General features: G+C 35.1%; 1 protein-coding gene across 3 annotated transcripts; it reads right to left on the bottom strand.

Annotated features, from left to right (window-relative positions):
• Window positions 1–7,199: 7,199 nt before the first annotated feature.
• On the bottom strand, window positions 7,200–19,305 carry PMP2 (peripheral myelin protein 2). Of its 3 annotated transcripts, XR_001138264.1 has the most exons (5): window positions 19,097–19,305; window positions 16,941–17,113; window positions 16,627–16,728; window positions 15,456–15,607; window positions 7,200–7,212 (listed from the first exon to the last, which is right to left on the bottom strand). XR_001138264.1 is itself a non-coding variant. In XM_012663192.1 (4 exons), the coding sequence occupies exons 1-4, from the start codon at window positions 19,167–19,169 to the stop codon at window positions 15,557–15,559; spliced, it is 399 nt and encodes a 132-aa protein (XP_012518646.1). In that variant the 5' UTR covers window positions 19,170–19,305; the 3' UTR covers window positions 15,193–15,556. The 3 variants fall into 3 exon arrangements, 2 of the variants coding, with proteins under 2 accessions (XP_012518646.1, XP_012518647.1); XM_012663192.1 differs by lacking the exon at window positions 7,200–7,212 and having other exon boundaries at window positions 15,193–15,607; XM_012663193.1 differs by lacking the exon at window positions 7,200–7,212 and having other exon boundaries at window positions 15,453–15,607; window positions 16,633–16,728; window positions 19,097–19,297.
• Between the last annotated feature and the right edge of the window lie 726 nt (window positions 19,306–20,031).

Here is a 20,031-nt window from a genome sequence, read left to right as displayed (position 1 = left end):
AAAAAAAAAAAAAAAAAGAAAGAAAGAAACTGACTAAATAAGGCAATTTAATAGTCATTTGATACTCAAATGAAAGAAACTTGGTATTTGGCAGTATGTGTAAGTTGTTATGAGGACTGGCTTTGAGGAAGTTTACTTGATTCAAATTCAAGAATCACTACTTACTAGTTGTGGTAAGTCATTGTGTGACCTTGAACAAGTTCTTAATCACTCTGTGCTTCTATTGCCCATGTGTAAAATAGGAATTTTTTTAAAGGTCCTACTTTCTAGGGTATAGTGAAAATTAAATAGAATTATGCAAACAGTGCTCTAAGAATAGTCCCTAGCTTATAGTAAAAGCTCAATAAATATTACTTAACATTTTTTACATAGGCAAAGTGAAATAGAAGAGAGAGTAATTGTCTACTGAAATTGAAATTTATGTAACTTAGAAGTGATATAAATATTCACAACTTTCCCCCAAGGAACTATTAAAAAACATTTGAAATATATGCTGATATAGAAACACCAGATGAAGCTGTTTGATTTGCTGGGCAAGAGAGGACCAAATCATCCGAGCTTAACAGCCTCAAGAGTACTACTTGCCAGAGTATGGTGAATTCTGTCAAGTTATTTGCACTGAATTGCTTTAAACCCTAAGGCACTAACACAAAGAAATCTTTCCTTTGCTCTACCCAATGTTTGGCAATAAGACAGGAAAGAGAATAATATAATCATGTATCACTTATCGTAATTTTTAAAATTCATTGTGAGAAATGTGTTGTTAGGTGATGTCGTTGTGCGAACATCACAGAACGTGCTTACACAGACGTAGGTGCTACAGCCTACTGCACACCTCGGCTGTGTGCTAGAGCCTATTGCTCCAATGCGACATGTTATTGTACTGAATACTGTAGGCAACTGTAACCCGATGGTAAATATTTGTGTTTCTAAAAATATCTACACATAGAAAAGGTAGAGTAAAATATGACATGAAAGAGCTGTATAGGCCAGCTTATGGAACCACCTTCTTATACGGTTTGGTGTTGATCAAAATGTCGTTATGAGGTGCAGGACTGTATTTTTAAATCATTGAAAATTACCAGCTTATTCAATATTGCTCTACAAAGTGATTTATTTCATTTCCAGATCTTACCCTATTAATAAGATGTAGTATTACCAAGGAATGCAGTTAAGGTAAGGTGTAGATGTCGGTTTAAATGAAATTCATTTTAAAAATATAAAATATATTTTGATATTTGGTTCAGCCTTCTTCGGACTCTCTCCGTTAATGTCTTTCATTAATCATGTCGACTATCAAAAAAGAAAAAGTGGAATTTGACCGGTGTACATACGTGGCCTTCCAGATAAGCATAATTTGATAAAAACAGGAAAGACCCAGGCTGAATGTCATAAGGGTTTCTACTTTACCAAAAACTGCCAGATGTCTTTTCACACAGGAAGATTTTCTCATGGACTTTATATAACCCTGACCTTGCTGAACATGTTTGGTCACGGTTGGTGAGACTGCCAGCAAAGCAAGTAAGAGACAATTGTGAGCATTAAGTCCCTGGCTCATCTCAGGCTGGCTGCAAGGGCCGGGCTGCGTACCGGGTGTGGCCGAGCCACGCTGCAGTTCCAGTTGCAAACCTAAGGGAAACGTTGATTTAAGTTGTGTTGTGGATACTCGGGCTGGGTGGTGTCTAAAATGTTGTTAACAATTACTGCACAGAAATAATGTGGGTTTTTTACTATATTCAGATAGCTTTGACTGAAAATAGGCAAAGGTGCTTTACTTTGCTTTACAGTCAGATATTTGCTGACTGTAGAATAATCTGACTAAAGTGATCTCACATATTTACCAGCTGAATCTGCCAAACTGCTATAAATCGGCAGGAAGGCTGTGTGGATCTCTGACAGGCCCACAGGAATTCTGGATTCAATGAGGTACAAAGACAGTTCCCCCAAACATGCGGAACTGAAAGGAATTTCCTTCTGTGCTTTTCTTACTATTCTCTGTGTCCTCCCCACCCAGATGTTTTTGCACTCACACCAACACTTCAAAAATCTAAAACCAACACGAATTTTATGCAAGATAAGTACAGAGCGTGTGCTTGGAAATGGTCTCAGAACTGCTCTAATCTATCCTCCTTGTTCAGGCGGACATAAATCTTAATTATGTTACTAACTCATAGACTCACCCATCTGTCTTTCATGATTTTTAAATGAGAAAATCCCTGGTTTTCCTGTGGAATCATTTTAGGCATAATCTCTGGGTTACGCATGTGACTTACCGGAGAAACAGAGAAGCAGACAGATTTCCTGTTTATAGTTTAACATTCCAGACCTAACTGTTGCAAAAGGAAAGAAGGGAAAGTTAGCTATGACAACCTATTATAATGGCATGTCATTGTTCTTCGTTGTCTGTGAAATTCCAAGGAAAAGAATTTACCTTGACTAACATTTGGAAAAGTTATCCATCTGTTTGTTTTCCAGCTCAGCTTAGGAGGGCCCTCCGTGCGCAGGATACAGTGGCCAGAACTGGTAAAATGGCACTCACTCACGCATTCGTTATTCAGCAAATGTTTACAAAGCCTCTTCTATAAATCACACGATGGGGATGGAATTTTTTTAAATTTAAAAATTTAAAATTTCTTCAACTGAGCTCTCATTCTAGAATTAGAGATCTAAATAAACTGTTACGTGGTGGTGTTGGCACAGAAGATGGAATTATTAAAGGCATGCAAGGTCAGAGAAGTCAGCATGGAACTTTTGTCTCTTGAAAGATGATGAGGAATCTATTGGATGGAAATAAGGGTGAGAGTGTGAAGGGAAAAAATATAAAATGCATTTCTCTGTCCACATAGAACTTCTGGAAGTGTTGAAAAGCAGGCAGCTATTAAATAGAAAAGTTCATGAACATAGTAAGATTTCAGTATTAAATAGACAATTACATTAGATACAACAATATAAAATTTAGAACTAATTGGGATTTCAGAGACCATCCAGAGCAGCCCCTCCTTTTCAAGATGGATAAACTGAGGCTATGCAAAGGTGAATGAGCTACAGCAGGTCTCCTGGGTGGGGTGTAACAGAACCAGGATCTAAGCCTGTGACTTCAGATGCTGAACAATACTCTATTTAACAGCATCTTATCTAATCTGTTCCCCTTTATTAGTGGAACAAATCAAGATTCTGTAATATATTTGACTTTATCCACTCTATTTTTTATGACTAATTCAGGAGCCTGATAAACAGAAAAGCATCTATCTAGAGTCATTATCTGAAGCTCTCTTGCACAAAAAAGCCCCACCCTAAAAACCTATATGTTGAATATAAGGACCCACATTTATGTGTGCTTAGAAACATAGACATAATAATGACAACAATGTCTTGTTAATAATGCTTTACACTTTACAGAGTGCTTTCATATGCATCATATTTTTTTTCCTTCCACACCAACTGTGTAGGCCTATTATGGCCCTATTGTACAAATAGGAAATTGCCAAGTTAGAATCTTTGACTTAATGCCATACACTAAATAAATGACAAAGCCAGGGCTCAAATCTACGTTTCCCCGCTACACTTGTGGTATTGTTCCTATTATACTCCCATTGCCTCTCTAACACGTGGTATATGCTATAGATGCCCTGCACCTTCCCCTATCAGCCTGGTATTTAATTAATACTTGCTGCGACATAGCACTTTCCTGGAAATTTTCATGGACATAAAGCAGTTTAGGTAGCTGTGGTACTACCTTCAACAGCATATGACCAAGCTGAGGAAAATAGAACTAAAATAAATGAAATAGGGCATAATATAAGATAGGTTTTAATAAAAATCTAAATTCATGCTGGCTTTAAGGGCAGTAAGTATTCTCTAGACCCCAAATTACATTAGGAAATAAAAGTCTACTGATGATTTATTTGGAAACCCCCAAACTGAACTCTGTTTTCAATTTATGCTACATTATTTAATGCAATTTACATGCATTAGTGATGCATTAATAATTTGAAAAAATGTAATTATAGAAGATCAAAAATAATAGTACTATCACGCCAAATGCCAGGTTGTGCAAAAAATTATGTCTATTTTTAATTCAAACAAGGGAATGATATTATTTGGTGTTCTTAATGGATATGAAACAGCTTTGTCACAGATCTAGTTTTTAAAACCCTTTCACTGTGGAAGCATCAGTCCTTTGGGATATTCACTCTGTACTACCAGGCCAATAAAAACAATTGCACATGGTTAGCTAAGGGTATGCTTAAATCTTACGGATACTGCCAAAATTCCAACCCAGATAACTGAGACCTGAAAATTTGGCATTCCGTAACTGATTTTTTTCTTAGTAGACAGCAAAATGTGGGAAATGCTATTTTGAAAAATTAGTTCCCTACTACGTTTTTTGAGTAATTTAACCTTACTTTGTAAATTCTACTGAAAGATGATTGATATTTTGCAAAGTTTTAATGTTATTTTATAACTTTGTTTTCCTTGTTGATCCACATTTTGCTATTTTAAACTTTCACTTTTCCATATGCTTTGTCATGAATAATGACCAGTTGTGTTGCCTCCTGTTCAAATACCAAAGATAAGAAGCAAACAGTTGCTTCCCTAACAAAGGACTTGATTACATCTGAATTGCTTTTAAGGTAGTATTTTTACTATCTACTATTATTTAATCTCAAGTTAGGAACCTTTGGTATGCCTGACTTTGATGACTTTTCACTTTATTTTAATTGATAACAACAGGATAATTGACTACATTAAATTTCTAACTTTGGAAGACATTGGCACAGTGGTTCTTAAACTGGCCACACAATGGAATCATCTCTGAAGTTAAAAATGAATAGTGTTAAAGAGAGTAATTGAGAGGTCATTTGGCTGAGACATATCTAGTGTACTAGGTTCCTACCTAAATAAACCAAAACACAACTCAGTGTAAACAATAAAATGCAACTTAAGCTTAACCAATCAGAACTGCCAACTAACCTCTAACTAAAGAATCTACTAATCAGAAACCACCAACTAACCTCTAACTAGAAACTTTTATCAATCAGAAACTGCCAGCTAACCTAGAGACTAGAGACTTTCCACTTTAACCAATAAAATATTCTCTTTGTCTTCCAGAAACATCTTATAAAAGTTTTCCCCTAGCGCCCCCTTGGTGGAGCCCAAAATGCTTATGGTTTGGTGCTGCCCGATTTAGGAATCACTGTTTGTTTAAATAAACTCTTTAAAATCTTGATGCCTAAGTTTAATAATAGTGATGCCTGGGTCTCACCTATTACCCACAGGTTATAATTCAATGGGTCTGGGGTGTACTCTTGTTTCTCATGTGTTTGAAAACTTCCAGGTGATTCTAATGTGCAGCCATGCTTAGAGAGGTGCAACCTAAATGAGAAGAAATCATCCTAAAAGCTAAGCAGAAGTGACTTTTTAAGAAATTATTAAGTAAATCTTTAGTCAAATATTAGAAATATTATGGCTAGCATGAAACTAATACTCTCATTAATAAAATCCAAGTACTATGCCATTTCTAGGTGGTAGTGTGCTAATAAGGGTTTAAAACCAGTGCCCTAAGAAACAAGGCTCTGTTTGTCTGTGTTTGTCTGTTTCCCTGGTAAAATTGCTCCCATCATAGCAGATTTCAAGCTATCAATGAATTCAGCTGTGAATCCAGGTCATTAACAACTGGCTTGCCAAATTTCTGAAAATTTAAAATGAGCTCTTAAGAGCCAATTTTAGCCAGCTCCAGTGCACCATGGCTTCTACGAGAATGAAATCTAGTACGCCAATCACTATCTGATTAACATCAGTTAAGTTATTTATCCTTTTGGGATAAAGTGTATTTATTTAGGCCCTATTTAGGTTAAAGTAGATAATCATCATTTTCCATTTAAAAAAATTTTTTTTATTTTTATTTTTTTCTACTATGTGTATATATTGTATAGTGGTGAAGTCTGGGCTTTTAGTGTACCCATCACCTGGATAGTTTATATTATAACCAGTGGGTAATATTTCATCGTTCACCCCCTTCTACCATCCTTCACCCCTTGAGTTGCCAATGTCCATTGTACCACTCTGTGCGTCTTTGCATAGGCTATAGCTTGGCTCCTGCTTATAAATGAGAACATGTAGCATTTATCATTCTGTTCCTGAGTTATATCACTTAGGATAATGACCTCCAGTTCCATCCATGTTGCTTCAAAAGACATGATTTCATTCTTTCTTATGGCTGATACTCCATGGAATATATGTACCACATTATCTTTATCCACTCATTTGTTGATGGGCACTTAGGTTGATTACATATCTTTGCAACTGTGAATTGTGCTGTGATAAACATATGAGTATGGATATCTTTTAGATATAATGATTTCTTTTCCTATGGGTACATACCCAGTAGTGGGATTACAGGATTGAATGGTAGACTTACTTTTAGTTCATTAGGAAATCTCCATACTGATTTCCATAGAGATTGTACTAATTTACATTCCCAACAATGTATAAGTGTTGCATTTCACTCATCCATGACAGCATATCATGCTTTTTTGACTTTGAATTTTTAATAATGGCCACTCTAATTGGAGTAAGATGGTATCTCATTGTTGTTTTAATTTGCAGTTCTCTAATGATTAGTGATGTTGAGCATTTCTTCATATGCTTGTTGGCCATTTGTAAATCTTCTGTTGAAAAATACCAGCACATGTCCTTAGTCCACTTTGTATTGGGGTTAATTCATTTTTCCTTGTTGACTTGTTTGTGCTCCTTGTACATTCTGGATATTAGTCCCCTGTTGGATGTATAGTTTGCAAATATTTTCTTCCATTCTGTGTGTTGTCTTTTCTCTATGTTGATTATTTCTTTTGCTCTGCAGAAGTTTTGTAGTTTAATTAAGTCCTATTTGTTTATTTTGGGGTTTTTTTTCCTATTCTTTTGAGGTCTTAGTCTTGAATTCTGTGCCTGGACCAATGTCTGGAAGAGTCTTTCCTAGGTTTTCTTCTAGTGTTTTTATAGGTTTAGGTCCTACATTCAAGTATTTAATCCATCTTGAGTTAATTTTTGTATATGGTCAGAGATTGGGATCCAATTTCATTCTTCTGCATATGGCTATCAAATTTTTTCATCACCGTTTATTGAAAAGGGTGTCCTTTCCCCAGTATATGTTCTCGTCAACTTTGTCAAATATCTATTGGCTGTAAGTATATAACTTTATTTCTGGGTTATCTATTTTGTTCCTTTGATCTTTCTATTTTTATAACAGTACCATACTATTTTGGTTGCTATAGTCTTGTAGTATAATTAGAAGTTAGACAGTGTGATGCCTCCAGCTTTGTTCTTTTTGCTCAAGATTGCTTTTACCACCTTTGTTAAATACATTTTTAGGTGTTTTTTCCCCTGCTATTATAAATGGGATTTCCTTCTTGATTTGATTCTTGGATAGATCATTGTTGGTGTATAGAAATGCTACTGATTTCTGTTGGTTGATTTTGCATCCTGAAACTTTATTGAATTCATTTATCAAATCTAAGTGTTTTGGGGTAGTCTTTGGTGTTTTCTAGATATAAGATCACATCAGAAAACAAAGACAACTTGACTGCTTCTCTTCCAATTTGGATGCCTTTTATTTTTTTCTCTTGCCTGATTGCTCTAGTGAGGACTTCCAGTATTATGTTGAATAAAAGAGGTGAAAGTGGTCATTCTTGTCTTTTTCATTATTAGGAGGAATGTTTCAAGTTTCCTCTGTTAAGTATGATGTTGACTGTGGGTTTGTTGTATATGGTTTTTATTATTTTAAGGTATTTTCCTTCAATGCTTAGTTCGTTAAGGATTTTTATCATGAAGGGATATTAAATTTTATTCAATGATTTTTCTGCATCTATTGAGATAATCATATAGTTTTTGTCCTTAGCTCTTTTTATGTGATGTATCACATTTATTGATTTACTTATGTTGAATCATCCTTGCATCCCTGGTATAAAACCCACCTGATCATGGTATATTATCTTTTTAATGTGCTTTGCATTCAATTTGCTAGCACTTTCTTAAGGATTTTTGCGTGTATGTTCATTAGGGGTATTGGTCTGTAGTTTTCTTTTTTGGTTGTGTCTTTGCCTGGTTTTCATATCAGGGTGATACTGTCTCACGTCAGGATTTAGGGAGAATTCCCTCCTCCTTGATTTTTCTGGAACAGTTTCAGGAGGATTGGTATTATTTCTTCTCTGTATGTTTGTTAGAATTTGGCTGTGAGTCCAGATTTTTTTATTTAGCAAGATTCAATCTTGCTACTTGTTATGGATCTGTTCAGAAGTTCTATTTCTCTCTGGTTTAATCTTGAGGGTTTTATGTTTCTAAAAATTATCCATTTCCTCTAGATTTTCTAGTTTGTGAGTGTATAGTTGTTCATAATAGTCTCTGATGATCTCTTTTATTTCTATGGTATCAGTTGTAATGTCTCCATTTGCATTTATCATTTTGTTTATTTGGGGTCTTCTTTTTTCTGGATTAGTCTAGCCAGAGGTTTATCAATTTTGTTTATCTTTTTGAGGACCCAACTTTTCATTTCATTGATGCTTTTTTTTAATCTCTATTTCATTTAGTTGTGCTCTGATCTTTGTTATTTCTTTTCTTCTGCCAAGTTTGGGTTCGGTTTGTTCTTGTTTTTCTAGTTCCTTGAGGTGTGACATTAGGTTGGTAAGTTGTGATCTTCCTACTTTTTTGATGTAGGCATTTAATGCTATAAACTTCCCTCTTAGTACTGCTTTTGCTGTATAACACAGATTTGGGTATGTTGTATTTCCATTTTCCTTTATTTAAAAAATATTCTTAATTTTCATCTTTATTTATTCATAGAGCCAGTGATTGTTCAGGAGCATGCTGTTTAATTTCCATGTATTTGCATAGCTTCTGAAGTTCCTCTTTGTGTTGATTTCTATCATTATTCCATTGCAGTCTGAGAAGGTACTTGATATGATTTTGATTTTTAAAAATTTATTAAGACTTATCTTTTGGCCTAACATGTGGTTTATCTTGGAGAATGCTCCATGTTCTGATGGAAAAAAATGTATATTCTGTAGTTGTTGGGTAGAATGTTCTATAAATATCTGTTAAGTCCATTTGGTCTAAAGTTCGATTTAAGTCCAGTGTTTCTTTGATGATATTGTCTTAATGATCTGTCTAGTGCTGTGAGTGGGATGTTGAAGTCCCCCCATTATTATTGCATTACTGTGTCTGTTTTTCTTTAAGTTGGATTCTAGCTGAGTCAATTTTAGCCCCCAGTGGTTGCAACAGTGGGCTGAGTGTGCCCATCTTCAGGTCCCAGAGCAGCTTGTGCTGGCATCAGTGTTAGTGGGTCATGGAGGGCCAATTCTTGGTTCTGCAGGTGGCTTGCTCAAAAGGTAATAGTGGGAAGAGTGGGCTGGGTATGTGGGCAGGTTCTCAGGCCCCTGGGCAGCTGCAGTGATGGGAATGATGACCATAGTCGTGATGGAGCAAGTGGCATTGGCATTGCTGGTAGCTGTGGTGGGTTGGGCAGATAGTTTGGGGTTTCATGGCAGCCCATAAGCAGGGCTATTAGTATGGTCCTAGAAGTGCTTAGGAGAGTTTGATCTTCCCTGTGCCTCTGAGACTGAGTGGTAGCTGCAGCCACGTCATCTCAAACTCAGCCTAAGAGTGGGGCACAGCCCAATGTTAAACTCTCAGAATGACACCAGCTGTGGGCCTGCAACCAGAGAAGGCAGGGCCCCACTCAGGTAAGCAGCATGGGCAAGAAGCTGTGGGGAGTGCAGTCCACTCATATCTCAGTCTCACAGCAGCCCATTGCAAGGTTATGGGAATCGTCCCAAGTATACATATGAATGCCAGGTTTCCATGTCCCTCCTTGGCCAGGCGGCAGCTGCTGTCACGTCAGCCCACATTTGGCCCTAGGAGAGAGCAAAGCTCAGAATTAAACTCTCGAAAAAGTGCCTCAAGCCTGTGACCAGGGAGGGTGAAGCTTCCCTCAGGCAAGTGGCATGGATAAGAAGCTGTTGGGAATGCGAAGCCTTGGGGATTTCTCTCTTACTGTTTCCCTACATCCAGAAGCTTCTGACTCTCAGCCAGTCAGCCCCCAGCTGGGAAAGCTGCCTCAAACCCTCTCCTTACTTTTAGTGCTTCCCATCACTTCTCCGGTGAATCTTAGCTTTCTGCCCTACACGATCTGCTGAAAATGTGGGTAGATACTTACTCTTCTGGTGTCTCTTTGTGGAGGAGGCACATACTACCTGTGTCTAGTCAGCTATCTTGGTCTCTCCCTTCTTTTCTATCAATTTAGCTATGGTCTATCAATTTTGTTAATGTTTTCAAAGAACTAGTTTTTCATTTCATTGATCCTTTGTATTATTATTTTTTGCTTCAATTTCATTTAGTTTTTCTCTGATCTTTGTTATTTCCTTTCTTCTGCTTGCTTTTGGTTTTGTCTGCTCTTGTTTTTCTAGTTCCTTGAGGTGTGATGTTAGGTTGTTAATTTTTATCTTTATGACTTTTTGATGCAAGAGTTTAGTGCTATAATCTTCCCTCTTAGCACTTCTTTTGCTGTATCCCAGAGATTTTATTAAGTTGTGTCAATATTATCATTTCCTTTTGAAAAATTTTAAAATTTCCATCTTGGTTTCTTTGCTGATCTAAAAATCATTGAGGAGCAAGTTGTTTAATTTCCATGTATTTGTATCACTTTGAGAGTTCTTCCTGGAGTTGATTTCCAATTTTTTTCTGCTGTGGTCTAAAAAGGTACTTGATATGATTTCTATTTCGTAAAATTGATCAGGACTGGTTTTTTTGGCCGAACATATGGTCTATCTTGGAAATTGTTCCATGTGTTGATGAGAAGAATGTATATTCTGAAGTTTTTGAGTAGAATGTTCTGTAAATATCTGTTAGATCCATTTTTTTCTAGAGTTCAGTTTAAGTCTAAAGTTTCTTCATTGATTTTCTGCCTTGATGATCCATCTCATGCTGTCAATGGAGTATTTAAGTTCCCCCTTATTGTATCCTTGTCCTTCTCTTTTCTTAGGTCTGGTAGTATTTATTTTATGAATCTGGGAGCTCCAGTGTTAGTTGCATATATATTTAAGATTGTTATATCTTCTTGTTGAATTGATCCCTTTATCATTATATAGTGACCTTCTTTGTCTTTTTTTACTGTTTTGATTTAAGTCTGTTTCATCTGATATAAGTGTAGTTATTCTTGCTTGCTTTTGATTTACCTTTATGTGGAATATTTTTTTCCACCCCTTTACTTTGAGTCTATAAATATCTTTATGAGTTAAGTGGATCTTTTGAAGGTAGCAGATATTTGGATTTTTAATCTATTTTGCCAATCTGTATCTTTTAAGTGGGGCATTTAGGCCATTTTAATTCAAAGTTAGTATTGATATGTGAGATAGTGTTCTAGTCATCATGTTAGTTGTTATCTCGTTGCTTTGTATTCCCAGTTTTATTATGGTGTTATAAACCCCTGTGAATTTTATACTTTAGAGTGTTTTTATACTTGCATGTATCGACCCTTTGTTTTGATGTTTAGAACTCTTTTGAGCATTTCTTGTAGGGCTGGTCTAGTGGTGACACATATGGCAATGTTTGTTGGATTGTTTATGGATTCATCTTAACAGTTTTCTGGATTGTTTTTACATTTGTGTAAATAATATTCTTAATAAATTTAGTAATTTGGTGCACAAATCACTTGAAACATCAACAGCTCTGAGATCTTGTGAAGTTCTCTTCATTTTGAGCTATAATAATAAAATAATCTATTTGAACATCATATACATTACTAGATAAATAATAATACCAGAAGATACTTCTATAATGCTCTTCTTATACTAAGCACTGTTCTAAGCACTTTACATATATTAACTTGTTTGTTTTTGACAGCACTTTGAGATCTGTTCTACTAGTATCCCCGTTTTTATACAGGAAGGAACTTGGGGTCAGAGAGGTTAAGTGGCTGCTGAATGATGCATAGCTAATAAATAGCAAACTGGAAGTTAAACTAGGTTGTCAGACTATGTTCTTAACCACCAAGTTCTATCAAAAAGAAGTAGAGAAGCAAAATTATATTCTGAGACTATTTTTGTATATTGCAGAATCCAAGTGCTGTGGTCTCAATGTTTGTCTCCCCAGAAAATTCATATGTTGAAATCTTAACACTCTAGTTGATGATATCAAGATGTGGGGCCTTTAGAGAGGTGATTATATTATGAGAGTGAAACCCTCATGAATGGGACTAATGTCCTTATAAGAGAGGCCCAAGGGAGCTTGTTTTCCCCTTCAATCCACGTGAGGATGCAACCAGAAGATGCCATCTGTGGACCAGGAGATAGGCCCTCAGCAGATACCAACATCTGCCATGCCTCGATCTTAGACTTAGCCTCTAGAACTGTTAGAAATAAATTTCTGTTGTTTATAAACTACCCAGTTTATGGTATTTTGTTATAGCAGCCTGATTGGACTAAGACATTACATTTTGCTTTGTTTTTCTTTTTCCCTCTCTACAAATCTAGCAACATATACCATCTGCTGAAATGATTTTTTGTCTTTTTTATTATCAGTGTAGTTCTACTTTTCATGTTATGAAAGTAAAAAGCACTCATGACTTTCGTATAATAGAGCAATTATATTTATTGAGAGATACATTTTATAACAAATTGTATTACTGCAAATGTCTAAAAACAGCAACACAGTTTTAGAATTCTTTCATTTATGAGTTTATCTGCCTGGAGACAAAAACCAAAACCAATAGAAAAACAAAAAGAAAAACCAACACAGACACCCTTGGGCTGAAGAGAAGAGCTAGCCAAGGGCAGATTTTTTCAAAAAAATTTATATTTGAAAATAATTGTCAACTTACAGAACAGTTTCAGGAATCAGACTAATTAAGAAAAAAACACATACCTTTAACACAGATTTCTCTATTATTAAATTTTACCCCATTTGCCTTATTAATTGCTATTTTTGTTTTTATGTATGTGTGTACTTTCACACACACAAACACACACAAATATGTTTCTGAATTTTTTGAGAGTAAATTGCATATGTTATGGCCCATTACCTCAAAATAATTTAGTGTGTATTTTCCAAGAATAGGAATATTCTTTTACTTAACTACAGCATGCTTTTTTTCTGATTTGCCATCTATATTCCAATTTGCCAATTGACCTAATATTGTCCTTTTGGAACATTTATTTTACCTCTAGTATAGGATTCAGTCTAGTATCACTTGCTGCATTTAGTTGTCATGTATTTTTAGTATAATTTAATCTAAACATTTCCACAGCCTTTCTTTCTCTTCTATGACATTGACATTTTTGAAGAATTGAGTCAATACCCCCCTCCATTTTTTTTTTAACAGAACATTCTTCATTTGGAATTTGTCTGATATTTCCTTATGATCAGACTCAGGTATGGATTTCAGGCCAGAATATTATATAAGTGATGTTGCTTCCTTTTCACGATATCATTTTTGAGGGCATGTGTTGTTCGTCTGCCCTTTATTGGTGAGATTAATTTTGATAACCTAGTCAAGGTGTTGTCCAATTTTTCCACTACACAATTATCATTTTTTCTCTTGCAACAAATAGGCAATCTGTGAGGACATAGTTTAAGACTAAACTAACATCCTGCTCCTAACCAAAATTTCCCTGTAGCTTCAGCATCCATTGATAATTCTTGTTGAGTGATATTTACTATGAAGCTGAAAAATGATGGTTTTCAAATTCTAGAACTCCTTCCACATTTACCAATTGGCCATGGCATTCTACTATAAGGAAAACACCTCTTTTTCATCTATCTATCTATCTATCTATCTATCTACCTATCATCTATCAATCATCTATTATCTATCATTATATCAATATGGGTTCAGGCATTCCTATTTTTTCCCCAATGGTTTATAAATTATGTTTTTTTATTTTGCACTCAAATTGTCACAGGTTTGGCCAGTGGGAACCCCTTCAAGCTGCCTCCATATTTTGGTGACATCTCTCTATTATTTTTTGAATATTTATCTACTTTCTGTTGTAACAATATATTTCAGATTCATCTTGTACTACCCTGCCCTTGCTTTGGAATCAGCCATTTGTCCAAGGAACCCTGGTTCCCTTTAGTGGAGAATGATACTAGACACTAAGATCTTAGTGCTAGGTATGCTCATTCCTACTGAGGTGTCTGTGCTTCTAAGCTTTTCTGGCAGATAGAGCTAAGAAATCCATGCTGGTTATACACATATACATACACATAAATACATGTAAACTTCACATGCATATATGCATTCAGGCATGCATGTATAATTATACATGCATATGTACATACTTATCTATGGTTTAGAAACTATGAATTTACATCAATTTCATTCCATTCCCACATGGTTCTTTCTTGCCTTCCCTCGTTCCATATTTGTATGTTCATTTGTCCACAGTGAACACTCTGGCTCTCATCTACATCAACACATTTTCTCATTTTCTCAGTCATGTTATCCATCTGAAATAGTTTCATTATTACTTGGGCACTGTGGTCTTCTCTCCCCGCCTGTCAAAAATTACTGGCCCCAATAATTCTATGACTAGTTATTTATTCAAAAGAAAGGAACTTAGATGTCTGCAAAAAGTCTTGTATAAGAATGTTTGTAGCAGTTTTATTCATAATAGCCAAAAACTGGAAACAGCCCAATTGTCCTAACAGAAGAATGGGTAAGTAAACTGTGATATAGTTATACAGTGGAATAGTACTTGGCAATAAAAAGGAACAAATTACTGCTCCATGCAACAATATGGATGAATCTCAAAAACATGCTGAATTTAAAAAGACAAAGAGAAAAGAATATATAATGTATAAGTCCATTTATATGAATAAGCAAAACTAATCTATGACGATAGAAACCAAATCACTACTTGCTTTTCGTGGGAGTAAAACAGGTCAGGACATTGGGAGGGGGTATAAAAAAACTTTCTGGAATTAAGAAATATTTTTTATCTTGATCAGGTTGTGAGTTCTACAGGTACATGCATTTGTCACAATGTATTGAACTCTACCCTTAATATCTGTGCATTTCACTGTCTATAAATTACTCCTCAATTTTTTAAAAAATTGGCTGGAACAGAGACTGCCCCATTTAGCTGAGATTATAACTCTTCAATTTAAAATAGCTCCTTCTCCTGGATTGTCTCATTTGTGATTTGAGTTTGCTACCATGATCAATACCTTTACTTCCTTTTTCTAACCTATTATTTCCTTTTTATTATCATTTCAAGTATACAAAGTACAACATAGGTTAGAATTTCACAGTTAATTAAATGACATTATCCAACTACTTAGGTTTCGTCAATATGTATGTTTTAATAGAGTAATGACATACATACAAATCACAAATGTTTAAATAACACTGAATTTAAAATTAATCCTCAGTGTAAGACTTTGTCTATCTGACATATTCAAACGACAGCAAAACAAACAAACATTTGTATTCAGCTTGGGCCAATAGAAGCAACTGATTTCCAACATTAAATTATCAAAACCACTCAATGAGAAAATGATTTTCTCAGACCTTCTCATAGATTCTGGTGCAGACCACGCCCTTCATCATACATTCCTTAAAAAAGAGAGAGATTAATTATCTCCGACTCAAACCAGAGAACATCAGATTTGTAATAAAAATAGAAATGCAAAATAAACTCATCAGATTAATTTAAAAAGGAATAAAATATCAGTATGTCAGTCTCCAGTACTTCACAATTATGACCACTGAAATAGGAGTAAAAGTTTAAAAGTTGGTCGATGTTATGTTACTGTAAAGGACTTTTTTAAGGGTAAGTTTTTATGCATAATTTGCATGTAATTTAAATCTACTAAAACATTGGTTTTCAAAACTATCTGCACATTTGCATTTTATGGGGAACATTTAAATACACTGATGGCTACTCCACTCCCAAGAGACTTGCATTCAATTGACCTGTGTTGGGGCCTCCATACTGGTAGTTACTCCCCATGTAAATCTGTTTTGCAACAAGGGCTAAGATCCACTGTACTAAAGAAAAAAACATTCAAAACATTACATGAATCTATTTATAGTCCATGAATGTGTTAATTAGTAAACCCAGAGCCTCAACCTTAAAAAAAATTGTTAGAGGTCATTACATATAATCTTTGTGAACATTCTTATCCGTTGACTGAAAGAGGTCTCCAATGATCTCAGCTTTCATTATTGACATGGTTTAGTCTAAGTTACCATGGCGTCTTGAAAGCAAAATGGTTAGATGTCTGTGAATATCTGCAAGTGAGCCTTTTAGAGTGTATTTTGCTTTTAAAATTTAGACTCTCCAAACTAGTGAGATTTATCCAAATTTTCTTTAACTTTACTACCATTTTTAGGTATTCTTATTTCTAAAATGACAAATTGGCTTTTTTATTTCTAAAATCTTGGGCCATTATTTAAAATACTTGGAGAAGAATCTTTTATGGTTTAAATATCACTCAAGTGTTCACTCTGACTCTATTCCTAGCCATTTTTATCTATTTATATTTCAAAGAACAAAGAGAATTTTGAAAATAATATAATAAAATTCTTTATATTACTATTATTTCTCTATTTAGAAGTAAAAATACTCTTACCACTACCATTTTCCCATTCACCAACTTCCTTTTTATGGTTGTCTCTTTGCCATCCCATTTCTGTACTTGATTCAATGAGCCTCTCTGCAGGGTCACAACGCTCTACAAAGACAAGTTCATGTAATTGACTTGCCTGGACTTCAGTTGATTAAAGAAGCAGTTCATTCAGTATTGAACCATTTTCATAACAGATGTCTCATGAGGCACATTCATGTTCAACAGAATAGAGTCTACCCTTTTAAACACTAGCAGAAATAATTCTCTCTTTCAAGCAGTCTACTGTGCCAACTTTAAAGAAAAACATTAAAGATTACCTTGGTTTTTCTGTTGTCAGCTGTGGTTTCTTCAAATTCCTGGCCTAGCTTGAAGGAGATCTCTGTATTTTTAAAGGTGCTTTCAGTTCGTATAGTTATAATATCCCCTTTCTTGCTGATGATCACCCTGGGTTTGGCCAAATTTCCCAGTTTCCTGGTGGCTAACCCCACACCTGAAGATCAAGATAGTGTTAGAATTAAATTCACCAAGAGAGTGTCCCTGGAGAGACTATTGTGGACACATCGATGCCCAGTGGTGCCTTAGGTTTATAGATGGCAGGTAGTATCATTTACTACTAAGGGCCTTCTTACCCGTGGAATACATACCCAGGACTCAAACATTTTAGGTTTTGTTATTACAAGAGTAATAACAAAGATTTTCAAGGGAGAAGTGTTCAGCCAAAATAGTGTGAGTCATCCATTTTTATCACATCTAATTCTGCTCCCGATTGGAAATCACTAATTATAGATTTGTATGACTCATTCCAAATATTTTAGCTTGTACATACAAATACTATGGATATATACGAGAATATGACATATACATACTGTTTCATGATATTTTTTGCTCAGTAATATATTATGGATTTGGAGAAGAATTCCCTTCATATCTTTGATAGAAGCTCATTTCTGATATTTTGTGACTCCTATATCTAGCTACCAGGAAAAACTATGCATCTACCTTTGAGAACTGTACAATTACAAATGATCATATGTAAATAAGATGATTTTTTAAAACTCTTATGCATTTGAAAAACAAAAATTAGACTTGGGTTTTATTACTATTATTACCAAGACTATATAAATACATAGACAAGGACAAATTTCAAATAAGAAATACATAGAAAAGGACAAATTTCAAGTAAGAAATACTTAGTTTCCTAAGGCTCCAGTTGGAAGTCCCAATGCTTGGATTTACTTTTCCCTACTTAAAAAAAAAAAAACCTTTACGTATACATACACACATATACAATGCATACACACAAAATAAGAAGTTAAAAGTTATAGCTAATAAACTATTATTTCTTTTAATTCTGGTTAATATTTTGTTATTTTATATGATTGAGGACAATGTTTTTCAAACTGAATCATAATCTCTGGGGTGGAGCCTGAGAATCTGCATTTACCGAACCCCAGGGTGTTCTTATGCACTCTAGAATTTGAAAACAACAGAATTAGAGCATCCTTCATTGAGACTTTCCTTTATTTTGCTGCTTCTTCAGCTGTAAAGTCTTTAAATCTGCAGTATGGGTCTATCCCCATAAGTTCTCATAGTTTGCCAGCCAACAATGATACAACTTTGCTCGTTTTACCTGAAATAGAACCTTTTATACAAGCTCTCTGAACAGTTAAGTAAAGCTATCGGCACTTTGACAAGCATGGCAACCTGAGGTCACTGGAATCACTCTCTATTAACAGCTCTGGAAATTTCCAAAGACTCTTCACATTTGTTGTGTTCATATCTATGGAACATTCTCTAGAAATAGCATAAAATAAAGTCGTTGTAACTAATGATTGGGTTTTCCATTTCCATTTACTGCTCCAACTCCAGGAATGTCTGATGTTAATGAAATTGAATTTCAATTCATTGCCATAACCCTAGTTTTTTTTTCTCTCTCTCTGTCACTTCCCTAGGTTATGAACATCCTATTTTAGGAAGCATTTTTGTCTTTCAGACTCTTTGTCTCTACATGATTATGTAATAAGGGACAACCTAAGGATAGAGAGAGAAAACTTATAGTTTAACTAAAAATTAAATTTTAAATTGAGGTTTTCTAGTATCTGCAATATATTCAACTTCTTATTTTATGAGCACTTTAGTTGCTATAAAACTAACTCTCAGGAAAGCCAGAGAATGGGTTGACTAAGCTTATAAAATTTCTTTCCTATGGATCTATAACCATAAGTCTTTTGGTATGAAACCGCCTTTGAAATCAGTGGAGTTCTATGCATTTAAGTAGCTCTCATTTAAGTTAAAATCTATTAAAATTGCCATGAATAAAATTCAAATAAATGATCTGAATGACAATAACAGATTAATCCCTGAAGAGTTTTTTTACTTCAGCCTGTGTAAAGTTTTGCAGTCTCTTATTAAGGATATTAGAAGAAAATGTTGGGTAGTTTTCTCAGTCAGAACAACAAAGAGCATTTCTTACCCAGAGCTTTCATGTAATCATCAAAGTTCTCACTAGAGACAAGTTTCCAGGTACCCAGGAATCTGTTGCTCATTGTGGTAGGTGAGAGCTCAGCACAGTTCTAGATGGGATTCAGAGACTCAGATGAGATGCTGAGGCTGCAGAAGATTCTTTTCAAAGATATCCAAAGCATGTGACTCTCACAGAGATCCAATGGAGAAAGGCAGTGTCACCACTGGACAAGAAACGGCTCTTCAATCAACAGCTGCCCGTCCAGTGGGATAAAAGAAAACCCCACATAATGTTTCCTTTGTCTCCAAAAATTTTTATAAAAATGAATGAGAATACTATTTGAACCTTCAAAATTTTTTTGGTCTAGCCTACATTTATAAGAGTGCTTAGGTCCTTAATGCTCTGGAAAACACTCCATGAATTATATGATCATGAATGAGTGTAGGTGTGTGTGTTTAGGCATTTTGGTGACTTTCAATCCTGAATCTGCACAATGAAGAATTCTTATTGAAAAGGAAGAAAGAGAAAAATATGTCCATGAGTATTGTGATAACAGTCTCAAATATGTTGTGGGAGAGAAATGCAGGGGAGCAGTGTGAGCAAGTATTCATAGGTAAGGGAGGTTTGGCATAGTTCACATATCCCAGGCAGGCAGAGTAGGCAGACAATGAGATCAGTCTATTACAGTAGAGCACAGAAATTGTATTCATGTGATGGGACAAAAAATAGCACTGTAACATGCTCTTTAACCACAGCAAAGATTTTTATCTAAAAATAAACCTTAAGTCTGAACCAAACAGGTTCTTAGTTACTATAACAACTTTGTGTTTAAGTCATTTAAAATCCATCCACAGTTTTATAAAGACAGGATTTTCTGGCAGGGTGCAGTGGCTCACGCCTGTAATCCTGGCACTTGGGGAGGCTGAGGCCAGAGGATTGCTTGA

Source organism: Propithecus coquereli, unplaced genomic scaffold (genome assembly GCF_000956105.1).
Source record: "Propithecus coquereli isolate 6110/MARCELLA unplaced genomic scaffold, Pcoq_1.0 Scaffold8, whole genome shotgun sequence".
Taxonomy (NCBI): domain Eukaryota; kingdom Metazoa; phylum Chordata; class Mammalia; order Primates; family Indriidae; genus Propithecus; species Propithecus coquereli.
The sequence above is the reverse complement of the archived record's forward strand: the minus strand, read 5'-3'. Positions and strand labels throughout refer to the sequence as shown.

Coding starts and splice junctions, on each gene's coding strand:
- PMP2 (XM_012663192.1), bottom strand. CDS start 19,169: ATGAGCAACAGATTCCTGGGTACCTGGAAACTTGTCTCTAGTGAGAAC. Junction 17,114..19,096: donor TGATTACATGAAAGCTCTGG/GTAAGAAATGCT, acceptor CTTGATCTTCAG/GTGTGGGGTTAGCCACCAGG. Junction 15,608..16,626: donor TGAATGGGAAAATGGTAGTG/GTAAGAGTATTT, acceptor CTCTTTTTTAAG/GAATGTATGATGAAGGGCGT.